Source organism: Ischnura elegans, chromosome 2 (assembly GCF_921293095.1).
Source record: "Ischnura elegans chromosome 2, ioIscEleg1.1, whole genome shotgun sequence".
Taxonomy (NCBI): Eukaryota; Metazoa; Arthropoda; class Insecta; order Odonata; family Coenagrionidae; genus Ischnura; species Ischnura elegans.
Genome location: NC_060247.1, coordinates 56,883,554 through 56,898,114, shown reverse-complemented (window position 1 = coordinate 56,898,114; position 14,561 = coordinate 56,883,554). Strand labels below are relative to the sequence as shown.

At 39.3% G+C, this 14,561-nt stretch overlaps 1 protein-coding gene across 1 annotated transcript; it reads right to left on the bottom strand.

Annotated features, from left to right (window-relative positions):
- Positions 1–609: 609 nt before the first annotated feature.
- Positions 610–6,456, bottom strand: LOC124174063. The gene is made up of 3 exons (XM_046553197.1): positions 6,342–6,456; positions 4,106–4,243; positions 610–1,341 (listed from the first exon to the last, which is right to left on the bottom strand). The coding sequence occupies exons 1-3, from the start codon at positions 6,401–6,403 to the stop codon at positions 1,218–1,220; spliced, it is 324 nt and encodes a 107-aa protein (XP_046409153.1). The 5' UTR covers positions 6,404–6,456; the 3' UTR covers positions 610–1,217.
- Positions 6,457–14,561: the final 8,105 nt, after the last annotated feature.

Below are 14,561 nucleotides of genomic sequence, written 5' to 3'. Positions count from 1 at the left end.
ATAATATACTTTATTTACAAGGTGACGCAGATTACATTTACAAAATTCGTAGACTTGTAGAATACTAAACATCACTAATATAAGTCTCCATTAGCTTCACAGAATGAAAAAATGTCAATAGGACAAGGCTTATCACTGCGATAGAAATGTTTTCGGTGTAAAGTTGATGGTGTGATGGCCCATTATAATTCGACTACCAGCCAATGATGAAGTTCTAGAGTTTCAGCATTCACTTGTGACTGATCCTCGGCATCAGCTCTAAATTTTCACTTTCCATGTCAATTTCATTTTCCATTCACATTCCGTCTCTCACCGTAAATAATATACTTTATTTACATGGTAACGCATGACTCTTTACCGAAAGCATCATTCAAAACTTGGAACACTGGTGCAATGAATAAAATGATTTGATGAAAATTATATTCATGATTGGGAAGCAATGGCGAAATTTCTCCTTTTCCTTTTTGCAGAAACCGTAGACTATCATTTGGGCGTGCATATCACCAGATGCTTACTGGAACTGTCTTTATTATAATCACCCCGACTGATTTTTACTGTCCCAGCTGATTTCAGAAGAAAGTACTCTGCAACACATTGAGACACCGATAACATATAAAATTGCCATTAACATCGACCCACGCAGCAGCATCGAATGCCTACGCCCAAATTATACCTACTAAAAATCTTAGCCATCATTCAGCAACACTATAACATTGAACCCGGCCCCGCAGCATGGGAAGTCATCACTAAAGCACGTCGCCTTACCTTAATCGGGAAGAAGGGATGGGATTCCGTTGTCTTAACGAGGGCTTAATGGGTGTGGAAACTTATTTGATTTCTTACTAAAATAATTACCCTTAAGAATTACGTTCGTGTCTAGACTGCAATTCCTATAGATATGTCTTTTTACTAACTATATAAAAAGTTAGATTTGAAGTGATTTTAGTAATTACCAAACATGGTATGATAATAGACGATCACAATAATATCGTAATAATAATCGTCAATAATATCAATACCTGACACCTAGCTACGTGATACTTGAATAGCCACTTGAGAATATTCTCCAGGTTTTACAGGAATCCACGATGTAGCCAGGTGGAAGAATATTATTCTCCAGGAATAAGTTTCCCAAGAGAATATTATCCAGGTTCAGCACGAAACCAAGATGTAGGCGAATGAGCGTCGTCACCCTTTCCAGTGCCAGAGACAGTGTTTCAAGCAGTGGAGTCGGGCCGGTGTTTTGTGAGGGCGGAGAGCGCTCGGGATAGACGGGACGCCGGGCAATCTCCATCCTCGTCGCTCAGCGAGCATTCTCCGTCTCCAATGGAAAATGGGATACTGTAAGTGAAAGCACAGGATCAAAAAAAGTCTAACCACCTAACTTTTTATATTATTCTTTCATCTATCATGAGGTGCCCTGCGATCAGTGACGTAGACAGGAATTTCGTTCGGGAGGGTCCAAAACCAGGGGGGAAAAAGTTTTTAAAGATAGGGTACTAAGTAATGAATTTAAACTAATTTTAACACTTTTCACAATCGAAAAATCTTCATTTGTTAAAAAAATACTTTGTAAAGTCATGATTTTTCAATAATTTGTTTTCTTTTATTAAGGAAAATAATCTTGCCTTTATATTTCGAACCACCCAGACCCTCCCCCTGGCTACGCCACTGCCCGCGATTACGTATTACGGCTGATTACTTTTATCCAAAAAGGCCATCAAATAGATGAATTCGTTACCGTCAATTGGGGTAACTTTGTCGAAAGAATCATTTGCAATTTTCCACGATTATGTACTTTTATTTTGACCTATGTTTTGAAATTACTACAACATCTTCAAGGTACAAAATGGTATTCAACCAACCATTAACCAACTATTTTTTTACCTTGAATGTGATGTAGTAACCTCGAAACCTCGTTCGAAATAAAAGTACATAATTGTGGAAAATTGCAAGTGTTTCTTTCTTTATGGAAAAATTCCACTCCATCACGCTTAATTCTCCTGATGTTCTGGGTTAACTTTGGCCCAACATTTATTGATTTCTTGGAAACAAACAAACCTATCCAGGGGCGTAACTATGGGGGGGCGAGGGGGATAGATCCCCCCTAAAGCCTCAGAGAAATAAAGATAATATTCAAAACTATTGTCTAGTTTTGACTTATAGTAAATTTTAGCGTAGGCTTTTAATGGAACCCAAATTTTAAGTGCTAAAATTATGTAAAATGTATTTTGCAGGCATGTCATTTTTCCAAAATTTTCCTAAAATCACATGGTCAATAATGTAAATGCCTGACACCTAGCTACGTGATACTTGAATAGCCACCTGAGAATATTCTCCAGGTTTTACAGGAATCCACGATGTAGTCAGGTGGAAGAATATTATTCTCCAGGAATAAGTTACCCAAGAGAATATTAATCCAGATATATTAATGTTGATAGCCAGAGGGTGGAAGGTCGGCCTTCCCCATTCCATCTCATTACCCCCCCCCCCCCCTCCCCCCAAAGCATATTCCCAGTTACGCCACTGAACCTATCAAACTTTAAAATTAATAAACAATGTATATAATGAGGTTAAAGTCATTCATAGATCATGTGCCTAAAATAAAAGTCGGTTTCTGAATCTCTAACTATTATAAAAACCAGGATTTTTTTATTTGGTCCAATTGAATTGGGGTAACTTTGGATCAACCTAATTAAAACGTACAAATCTAGTTCTAAACCATGCGTTGGAGCAAAGATACCTCACAATAAATATCTCTTAAGGCCGCCATACACGGCGAATGATTTCATTCGCATGATCATTCAGCATGATCATTCGCCGTGTATGACGGAACAATTGGCGAATGAACCTTCATGAGCATGATCATTCAGTGAAAATTAGAACATGTTCTATTTTACTCGCATGATCCTGTGAATGATCACGTGATCATTCGGCATGATTATTCGCATGATCATTCATCGTGTATAGCGGCCTTAAGTACTTATACTGTTTTCAAGTGTTCCTTGATTTTAAGCTATGAATTTATTTTATTCGGGTCCCTGTATAGACCTTTATTCACGGGCGAATATAATGATGCTACCTGTCGACTGATGCAATAACTAAGTCGGTAACTCAATGCTAATAGTAAAATACAGAACAGTATTTTATGTCTCTGGACCAAAGTTATCCAGAAAGCGCCAATTTTAACCCAGCTGACGTTGTTTCAATTGTGAAATGGACGTCTGGGCGAAATAAAATCCCCCAAATTTTGCACGAGCTCTAAGCAGTTTCGGTGACACACTGATCACTAAAGTACATTAAAAACCCACCGATTTTCAAAAGGACTTGATTTTAATTTAATAAAATATCATTCGAGAGTGAAATCCGTTCCTCAGGAAATCCCAACTTCAACGCCACTGTACCTCTCGCCGTTACATTTTAAGTGATCCATTATAGATTATGATTATTGTATTATGTATAAATGCCCGGGAAATTATAAATTTTGGTTATTTACCCAGAAAATATCTCCGCTTTTTAACCCGTGTAATAAATGACGGGTAATGTTACATCCAAACACGAGGCACGAGAGCTCAAAACGTCGTTAACATGGTCTTCGATTGTAATTGTCACATTGGTTGACGTTCCTACGTCGTAGTTCTTAACTTCCGAGGTTTTGGTCTCTTTGAATAATGATGATATTAACATTTTAGATGCGGAAGAAACATAAAATATCATAAATATGTAGCAGAGTTTCAAATACTTTATAAGCCTTTCCCTCTCCTATCTGTCACCTAAGTAGCTTCATCATTTCCGATTCTATTTATCTTTTTTGTAAATTTTATTCTTGCTTCTTCTTGTTATATTACAGGTATGTCCTCAAATGTATATATTGTTACATAACAGCTATAAAATGGCAACACTGCTGGATACGGTAATTTATCCTTCAAATAAAAATATAAAGTAATTTCTACAGACAAAAATCCCAACAGTGAGGCATTGCTACAATTAATATTATTTCTAGTTTCAAATCTTGGGGGTAAGTCTCGAGAGATGAAACTAAATAATAATTATTAAGGTATAAAAAGAAGATACTGCATATAAATAACATTTTTACTGTTCTTACCCTCCACCACTGTATTCCGAAGAGGCAGAGGAGGTTGTTCCGAAGATGTCTGAGTAGGCCGAGGAGAGCCAGCACAGGAGACGGCGGCGGCAGCCTTCTTCGCTTATAGCGCCAAACACCACATCGGCGAGCGCAAGCCTGTGGAAACCGGGAAAGAGTTCAATTATTCACCATGGAATTGAAATTATCATCTTCCTATTTTACGAGCTGATTTAAAATATGTGTTACAGTTAAGTGCGCCCCGATAACATTATTGTTCTACCAAAATTAATTTGTCGTTTCCAGCAACAAATTTTACCCGATTACTGAACTTACGCATCATTCAATAGGCCATTGCTATCCAAAAAATGACCATTTATTAGTCTCAGGTTTAATTTAAATAATATCTATTGCCTCTTTCTACATATTAAGTTAATCACCTCAACAAATTGTTTTTGTGCACATATGGATCTTTCTGCATGCCTTAAAAAGCGCTGTTTGATGCTCATACGATTTTTTCAAAGTAGCATGCAATAGGGTGGTTTCCTATTATTTTTTTATTGCCTAAATCAAAAAATTATTACTCCTGGAGTAGGTATTTCACGCTTTTATATTTTTAAATGGCGATATCTATTTTTCGTGATTAAATGAAAAGTGAAAATGTTCAAGCGCGCTAAAACGCGACGCGTAAGTATGAATGCCGGGAAATCTCTCCGTGTGACGTATTTCTGGTTCCCGCCTCCGCCCTGTGAGGTGACCTTGAGGCGAGTTGAGCGCCGATACGACGCAGGCTGCTAGCGGGTAGCTGAGTACCCTGCTGTCTGGTAGCGCTTGGCTTAAATAAGGATTATTAATACCTTATCAAATGAAGAAAACTTTCCGACCTTAGCCAGTTTTAATAAGTGATTATTAAGACATGTTTCCCTGAGCTCTGCGCCTTATGCATGCATTGGTAACCTCAGACGATGTATAACTCCTATCTTCTCGTATAGAAACTAGGTCCCTGTGACGTCACGTGGAGTGGCATCGCATGGGCGCCAATCTGGCCCTTTTCAAATGAGGATAAAAATGGACCATTGCCATTCGTCTAAACCGCTATTTCTAAAACGAAATAATTCGTATATTTTGAATACACTAATGGTGGGTAACGAATCGCAATCAATGCTTTTCGTTTTCTTTGATGAAGGAAACTACCCTATTGAATGAGTCTCCTAATAGGTGTACCAACTTCAGTATTAAGAGCATTAATTTTACATCTTTCTGTTTCTTGTAATGTAAATTCGTCTAGTTGTAATTAATTGTTGAGGGAGATTAACATTTATGCCGGATGCCTCATATGTAATAAAAAAATAGAAATGCTGCTTACGGAGAAGGTTGTACACGACTATGAATCACCTTACATATAGTGGCAAAAGTTAAAAGCAAAAAATATAACACAAACCAGGAAGTATAGCTCTATTTAAGTTTTACATTCTCCGATAGACTTCCACCATGCATTTCAAATTAAAATCGTTAATACTTGACAGGAAAAGGACGACTGATGAGGTCTTACAGAGCCATTACGTAAATTCAAGTGCGTAGGACGATGACGGAGAAACTAGTTGAAAAAATGCTATTCTAAAAGATATCGCTACAGGCTAAAGGTACAAACAATGGAAACTACGGTTCGGTGACTCACTTTACTGTTCGTTTAAGATATATTGCTTTGTTTGAGGTGGCCCCCATCCATTATACTATTAGGGATCGTATTTCGGATGAAAAGCCTTCAAGTAAAGCCTTATTCTCAGTCCCAAGTGATAGAAATTCACTACATCACACTAACTCATTCTCCTACAGTGAAAATATACAAGACTACCTCTGAGAAACTAATTTCAGCCGAAAATTAAAGTATCCTCACAGTAAAATGATGTTCGAGCGAATTAGGAATCAAACCAATATACGGAACATAGCAAGTGGTGCATTAATGCGTTCAATAATATATTTTTGTTGGTGGTATGCACTATAAAAGCAATGGAAAATGACAAAAGTACTCCATCGGTTATTCTGTAATAAATATAGATTCACAGCATGAAGGGGCTTTCATCAAATTTCTGAAAATAGCTTTATTGAAAAGCTATCTGAAGCTTAAAATTATATTCAGAACGGCTGAGTTATATATCACTCCCATTTCAGTAAGCCAATCATTATCGCGAGCTACAAATACACAAATGCAGGCTCTCATCAGTAAGTGCAGAGAATAATAACCCTTGAGTCTCACCTCTCCGAAGTCAACGTCACCATTTCTTTCAAGAACGCAGATGGGGATGATTCCTCCTCCATTTCTACCCTGCCGGGACGTCCACTTACGGGAGTGCTGTATGACGAGTAGGAGTGAGGCGATTCCTAGATGGTGCAAGTCGAAAAGACGAAATACAGTAGAGGAGAGTGATAACAATTTCAAATTCATAATACATGTAATACCACTTTACTTTACGTCACGAATATAAATCCTGGATTTTCGTCGGATTATGGCGTAGAAGGTCATAGGCAGAATCCCAAACCCTCCACCCCCCTGTGACTACATCCTACAAGCCTTCATGCATTTCACGATTTTTTTTATCTTCATCCATCGTCGATTAAAGAAAAAAATCTCATAAGTGGGAAGACGAATTTAATATTGGTGGTCCTGAAGTAAATCTCTATGGAAACATGGCTACATCGACGAGCATGTTATGGCTACATTGATATCGTTCACTCATTGCCTTGGGTGATTTATGAATTTTATAACTTGGAGCGATATATTTTGGCATCACCCATGACAAGACGTTGAAAATCCAGTGTCCATATTCGTGAATTTACGTGAAGAACGGAAAATTACCAAATTCATCGAAAATAATAAAGATACGCCGCTATAATTCCTGGTTTGCAGCACTGATCCTGAGTAATGAAATTTTCAAGTAAATATTCGTTAACTGGTGAATTCATGCTTTATTTAAAATTGTTTTGAGTTTCCTAATCATTTAATTCACTCGAGGTAATTTCACTAAATTACGAAGTTCTTCGTCATAGCTGACACGCGTCTCAACTCAAAATAGCCCTATCCTATTTTACAAATACATATTTGGTCTAGTTCGAGAGACGATTCGATAAAATTAGTTATCGGTGCGATACTAGACGATTTATTATACGACTTAGTAATTTCAAGAATAACTGCATCAGCATGTACTTATTTCAACGTACGGAAATAGCCAAATATAAAACTATTTCCCTTGAAATAACACGCACCAAATTCATCAATTTACATTTCAGATTTCAACCCATTCGAACCAAAAATACTACGCTTTGCATCACTTTCCATCATAACTTGTAATGAGCACCGCCGCTCGTCACCATTACGAAATGCACTTGCAATAAACCTTGAAATTAAGAGTACATTACCATTCAGCCGTTAAAAACAATCCTATTCCATTCCTACCCAAGAGTGCTACACGATGATATGTTGCTGTTTGAAGTCCTTAATCTGAATGTAAAACATTCATCCTCCTTCATTGATGTCACCTCAAAGGAAGGGGGGATGGCTTTATCAATACTAAAACGTTTAGACAGAGAAAATTTAGGGGTTCACAATTTAATCGTTCCTAACTCAACTTTGAGTTATTTTTCTTCAGTTTGTAAAAAATTTTATGTAATCCATTTAAAATATTGCTTTTGTTAGAAAATTTGATTTTTTAAAAATCTCCCACAACCTGGCGAAACTTCACAGTTGATGTAAAAGAACTTGTGTAATATTGAAATTCCCATACAAATCCACCTGGTAAGATTATTAGAAACTTTTCGTCCTCTAGCCACTTTCCTCCATCAAGTATGATTAATACCTTATTCTATCTACTCACCTGGTAAGGATGGGCATATGCAGCGCTTCCGTACAAGTCTCCGATGGAATGATGATCGCTATGAAGATACCCGGGAGCTGTTCGGCACAGACTCACTGATCCAACATATTTGTGGAAGAGGGATGCCAGGGCCCAAAATATCGCTATTATCACCGCTATCTTTGCTTTGATAGCAATCAGTGAGCTCCAGGCACTGAGGCTGGCCAGGGATGTGGTCGTGTTGCCAAAATCTTGAGAAATAATGGATATAAATAGTTGCATTGAATTAATCACAGTCCACTCCATCTCTCCCAATAATATTTAACATAAAACGTGTGTTGAGATTTAAAAAAAATACCATTTACAGATGATTAAAGATAGAAAAATAGAACGTTATGAAGACCATACATAATGGCAAGGAGGCATAAACTAAATCATATCTACTTATGGAACCAATGAAGCACGTGATTGCAACACAAGTTCCCCCATGCCAAAATTTAGGCAAATTTATCGCTAAGAAATTTTGGCCTTGATAGTGAATTATTCTGGTTTAGCAGCTTTACAGTAAATCAAGTTTACATTCGATAACAAAGAAAAATTGTTTTTTATTTGCCTAAATCTGCATCAAATCCCATAAAATAACTAATAAATCGTGAATTGGAGTCGCTATGGCCCTAAAAGTGAAAATTAAAGGTAAAAGTGGAGTAAATAGAAGAAAGTGGAAAAAACAATGGGCCTAAATATATATTGCTTAATGACATAAATTTATCATCGATGTTCGGAATAGGATATTACCTTGAGAATTTTATACGGCACTTAAGACTGAATTTAGAAATATCAACTAGTACAAGAAATACAAATGTGAGTTCATTGACTGAAGGGAATACTTCAATCAGGAAAAATTTTCAATTCGTATTCAAATAAGTTGTATCATAAATTACAATTAACATGTAAATTATTGACATGGCCACCGCTCAGGGTCAGGCCCCTAACTATGTCATAGGAGAGTGGATTTCGCATAATTAGAGTAGAAGTAGTCCTCCTTCCGTGGCCACATCCTACCACGAGAATTAAGAGATATTGGAGGTCGGTTCGGTTAGCGCTAAGATGCGCAGTTCGTAGGTACACTCGCGACCGAGGCAATCTTGGGTAATTTTTCCGCAGTTCAGACGCGCTTGTCTTGCTAAGCACTGAAAATCTGCTCAGCTCGGATGAGCCATTCTGAAAAGGACCTAGGACAAATTCAGGGTGAACTTCGGTCCCCACCACGAATATTACAAAAGAGGATCCCCTAAATCGGCCTATAAATGTTCTGCCAAACACCGCGCATTTAATGGGCTTACAAAAGTCGCCACTCGCGTCGCTGACAGACACATTAATCCGAGTTTCGCGGAGTATAATTAAGGATAATTAAGTATATTAACCGAAAGTTATACAAATAATTATGTGATCTATGAAATTCATTACTTTGCAATGCTATTTCTCGCAATTACAAATATTAAAATGCAAAATATTATAAACATGTGGATCGCATTGTCATCTCATCACCGCGCTGCAGACATTTTTGAGAACCGATTAAAATGCGACCGAGGTGGCAACAAAAATCAGCCTTCTATGGGATAGAATTGGGCCTCATCTATGCAATCCCCTTGGTTCCCACTATCCCCCACTTCTGACGCCGTTGACCTTACTAACCTATGGCGAAGATGCGAGAGTCCCTCAGCGGCTGGAGGTCAATCTCGTGGACGTCTGATTCCGCAGACGTGCCCGGCAGGAGGGTTGAGGACGCGGCGACGAGGCACAGAAGGATGGCGGGCGTCATGTTTCTCGCGTGGTGGGCGTCTTGTTTGGCCTCGTCGGATGGCGTCGCGAGGAACGAGAGGGAAAGGTAGCAGAGGACGGCTGCTTTAATAGGGACTTCATGCCTCGCATCGGCGCCCAAGGTGAATGCCACATTCACGCCCTTTGCCTAGGCCACAACGCCCTATACACTCTTCCCCTCCTCCCGACCACCGCGGGGTCATCTCCAGATTCAGATTATTGCCTTCTACACACGACAATTGAAAATTAGATTGTGCCATTCCAGAATGATTCATTACCCAACTGTTTCCAGCATTTCACTGCCATTTTCAAGGGACTAACAAATTTAGTACGGGGATAACTTGATTTACTGCCCCGGAATGGAAGGGGTGGTTAAACACCGAAGTCACATACAAGGTGGAGATAATTCCTCTCACGAAATTTTGAATATAGAAATGATAACAAATTAATAGCATAGCGATTGCCTGAATACAAAGCAAACTGAATAGCAAATGCCAATAGGAACCAAAATTACTGATGATGCTTAGGTCGAAAACGCATATTTAAACTACATAAACTCCAGAGTTAAGAGCTCCAATAGGGTGGTTTCCTATTTTTTTACTGCCTAAATCGAAATTTTAATACTCCTAGAGTACGTATTTCATGCTTTTAGATTTTTAAATTACGATATCTATTTTTCGCGATTAAATGAAAAGAGAAAATTTTCAAGCGCGCGAAAATGCGACGGCTAAGTATGAAGGCTGGGAATAGCCCTTGTGACGCCTTAGTTCCGGGCCTGCTCTACCCTCACTTATCCAAAATAACCTTCGGGGTGATGCACTAAAGTGAGTCACTGCGGGAAAGAAATAAATTTACAGTGACAATGGATTTTCAAGAATGCCTTTGAATTTCAGAGGAAATTTAGCGATTTCGTCGTAATGGTGAAATTGCAAGTGAACGCGTAGGTTGACTGTTTACCCCAGCATTGAGGAGCACTGCCCTCTTGTTTTTGTCACGCTTGCTCCTCGGAGCTAACGAGCGCATCGCGCGATGCAAACGGGAAAGTTGACGCGATGCGTTTCTGAGCTGAATCAAAACAGCACGCACGATATCTCTATTCAGAGATATTTAGGCGTGAAAGAATAAGATGTGAGGAGGGGTTATTGTATACAGGCACGGTTGAGGATTGAGGCCGTTGGGACCAGTGGCGTAGCGAGAGAGGGAGGGTCCGGGAGGTCCGGACCCTCCCCCGCTATTTTTTATTTTTTCCGGTTATAGTACTTATCATAGAGAAAGTAATACTTACTCCATGATAGTATCGAAATTCTGCTATAAATTAAAATCGATATTTTTAGTTTTTCGAGCTGCATGGAGGATGAGCAAAAGGAGGCATCAGGACAGTTTTTTCGGCCATAAAATAATTTTGGGATATCCGTTACCCGCAGAATACCCGCAAATGGCTCCATAATGTTGACTTATTTCGCTTAAAAACTACTGAGACTCATTTTTCCAGAGAAAATGTAGTAAGTATCCTATCGGGAGTGCATAAACCCAGTGGCAGTGAAATCACATTGGAAGAGTGAAAGAAAGAACAATGGAAGGCAACGTGGCCTTAAAAAGTGTACATGGACTGCTTTTATGTGACATTTTATTTTTGGTCTCCGAGAAATCAGGAGTCGCTCGTCCTCTTAAGCATTCTCCGCTCCGCCTATCATCAAGGGCTTCCCTTTCAAAACAACTCGATTCAATTTTTTTACGAATCTTCCCAGACTAACTTTTCCCTAGTTCAAAACCCTTCCCAAGCACCATTACCAGCTCTCATTCTTTCACTCACGCGGCTGCCGGGCCGGAAAAATACTACGTCGCCGGCAATTCACATAGAAGATGGTGCATCCGCTGTAAGGGCGCACTGTTCTCTCATTACCACTACGCACAGACACAATGGCATAGGCAGATCTAGGGGGGGGGGGGGCACGGGCAGGGGCGCAGCTAGGAATTAATTCTGGGGGGGGTTAGGTGCGACTAATACCGGGGTGTGTGGGTGTATGGAATACCTACCAGGATAAGCGGTAGGCGAGATATTAATAACTTGCGGAATTTTAAGATAGATGGTTCAAAATGGTGAGTTTTTACGGCTTTCTGAGGGATATTTCATAAATCCTTAAACTATTCTATTAGTAATATCAATCCAATTAAGTATAATGGATTAAACTTAAAATTTCTCTGAGCTCTGGGGGGGGTTTTAACCTCCAAAACCCCCCCTCGCTGCGCCACTGGGCACGGGGACACGTGCCCCCCCCCCCCCAAACCCTTAAAAAATATGCAAGATTTTGAATACTGCGTTTGTTTTGTATTACGAGGTATCCTTGTGCCCCCCAGAACAAAATCTTGGATGCGGCCTTGCTTGTGCCCCCCTCAGAAAGGAATCCTGGATCTGCCCCAGCACAATGGGATTCTTCAATCACGCTTACAGCGCCCTTCGTTCGAATGCTGTGTTAGAAAGGTAATCACTCCACACTGACAAGGTATAATGTTATTCCTCGGCGCATGTGGGAATGAATATTATAGAACACGAAAGTTCCACTTTCCTTTCAACTCAAGAAACTTCCTCCAGCTCAAAATTTCGAAAAATGCAATTTTAACAAATTTTCAACCACTGAACACTGGATTTATTCCTAAAGCTACATCTTTATACACACTATCCCGCAACCCGCCTCAATAAGCATGTGGCGGGAGGTGCTAGGACAGGCCCAGAACTAGGGTGGGGAAGATGGGGTACGTGCCCTGGGAGTCACATTTCTGAGGGCGGGAAAATTCAAAAAGTTTATTTTAAAGTTATTTAATTTTTCCAACTAAATTACTTAACATAATTATTAATGTAAAATATAAAAAAATAATATTAATAAAACTTCTTATTAGCAAACATATGGTGCGTAATTTCAATTACCGCATCTCAAAAAAATAACTTACGGATGTTTTATATTTAAAAGGTGGAGAGTGGGAAGGTGGGAGGGGGAATAAGGGGAGGGGACCAGCAAATTGATCTTTGTCCCCCTTACCAAACTCTTAGTTCCGGTTCTGTGTTAGAATACCAGTCGTTAACCTGAAAGAGAAAACTTATGGCCAAGGAATGAGAAGTATTTTAGTTCGCTTTGTGAGAGATTTCACTAAGACCTAGACCTAGTATTTATTATGGTATTATTTTCTGGAGGAAAAAATTACTCCCCCACCAAAATATCTCATACTTCATTCTTTCCGTGAAAACTGGAAATATAGTGGTTCAAACATGCAGTTCTCCACACCATTCTGAAAGGAATCTGCATTGAAGTCTAGCTGACTCTTAGGCATCTCCCAGCCTATTTCGAGTAAAAGCTATGTAATGCTATGAGTTAGTTCCAGTGGCAAAATATAGGGAGATGGCGACTGCCCCGTGTAATTTCCGAAAAAATTTAAATCGTAGTGTTCTTTCGAGTTACTATCGAATGAAAGGTTTTATTTCTTCAATTCAAAAAACATTGTTTAAAAGTAATTTATTATTGTCTAAACGCCACTGGTCTAAGCATATATGTATCTCAGATGCATCATCACTAAAAGAAAAGTTGCATACCACTAAGGCGTCATCGAATGTAATGAGCAGCTGGCCCAACCTCCTCCTCCCACCACCAAAATAATGTCCTTATCCGCACCTGAATCAGTGGCGCACTTAGAGGTGGGGGGGGTTCTTTGGGATAAACCCCCCCTCCAGACCTCAGAGAATATTTTTTATCAAAAATATATTAATGTGACAAATTTAGGAACTAATTTTAGGGGGACGGATGACTCACAAGAAAAACATCAAACTATTCACAGCCGTAAAACTCACCATTTTGAACCATTCATCTTAAAAAATTTCTGTGGGAGGGCCCCCGCACCTCCCTCGTCCCTTCGTGGGTATCCCATACCCCCAGACTTCCCAGTATTAGTTTTGCCTAAAACTCCCCCAAGCCTTAATTCCCGGCTGTGCCCCTAACCTTGATTGCCTGTATACGAATCACGCTATCCCCCCTTGTATGTACACATACTTACTTAGCAGATTATCATTAATAGGCTTTTTAAGGTTTTCACTCTGCGCAGGGCTGCCATTGGATGCCCAAAGGTAATTTCCATTTCCCCCACTCCTCATACACAGATCCGGGGGAGATGGTGAGATTTCCAACAATAATTCAAATTCGACTTGGGTATCTAACCTGCCCTACATTCAAGCAATGCAATATATTAGCAGATCCTTAAGCCCCACCCCCAACTAATTGGTTCAGTCACTTGGTGCCCACTCAAGCATTGGTTTTCAATTCCCTGAATTTTCTTCACCCTCAAGACTGATTCCACATCTTTCCAGACCATTTGATAACGTATACATATATTTTACTGAACATTAATATTAGTGCGTAATATTAATGATATGAATCACTGTAAAATGTTACCTTCAAAGTAAAATCACAATCATCCATTCTTGGTTGAGATCATGCTATGCCACAGGTATGTAAATATAACACAATCTGGATGGGGAGTTCTGCTTCTTTCCCTGGGCCACTTAGAACTTCTGGAAGTTCTGGATTTGGAAGTATCTGATGGCTTAACCAAGGATTTGAAAATTAGACCCCTAGTCTGCCACTCCCCACTTCAATAACATTAATATGCAATTATTGTTATCAGTTACAGAGCACCAAAATAAACTGGATGAATGAATAACAAACTGGAAGAAGTGAGTGTATCAAATATAAACTTAATACGTTCGCTGCACAGCTAAATCTCCCTTTCAAGTTTCAGACAATGATGAAACGGTACGG

What these genes read in the sequence shown, in the direction of transcription:
- LOC124174063 (XM_046553197.1), bottom strand. Translation starts at nt 6,403, where the DNA reads ATGGAGGAGGAATCATCCCCATCTGCGTTCTTGAAAGAAATGGTGACG. An exon ending in GTGACGTTGACTTCGGAGAG is followed by an intron (nt 4,244 to 6,341) that starts GTGAGACTCAAG and finishes CGGTTTCCACAG; the next exon opens with GCTTGCGCTCGCCGATGTGG. An exon ending in TCGGAATACAGTGGTGGAGG is followed by an intron (nt 1,342 to 4,105) that starts GTAAGAACAGTA and finishes TTTCACTTACAG; the next exon opens with TATCCCATTTTCCATTGGAG.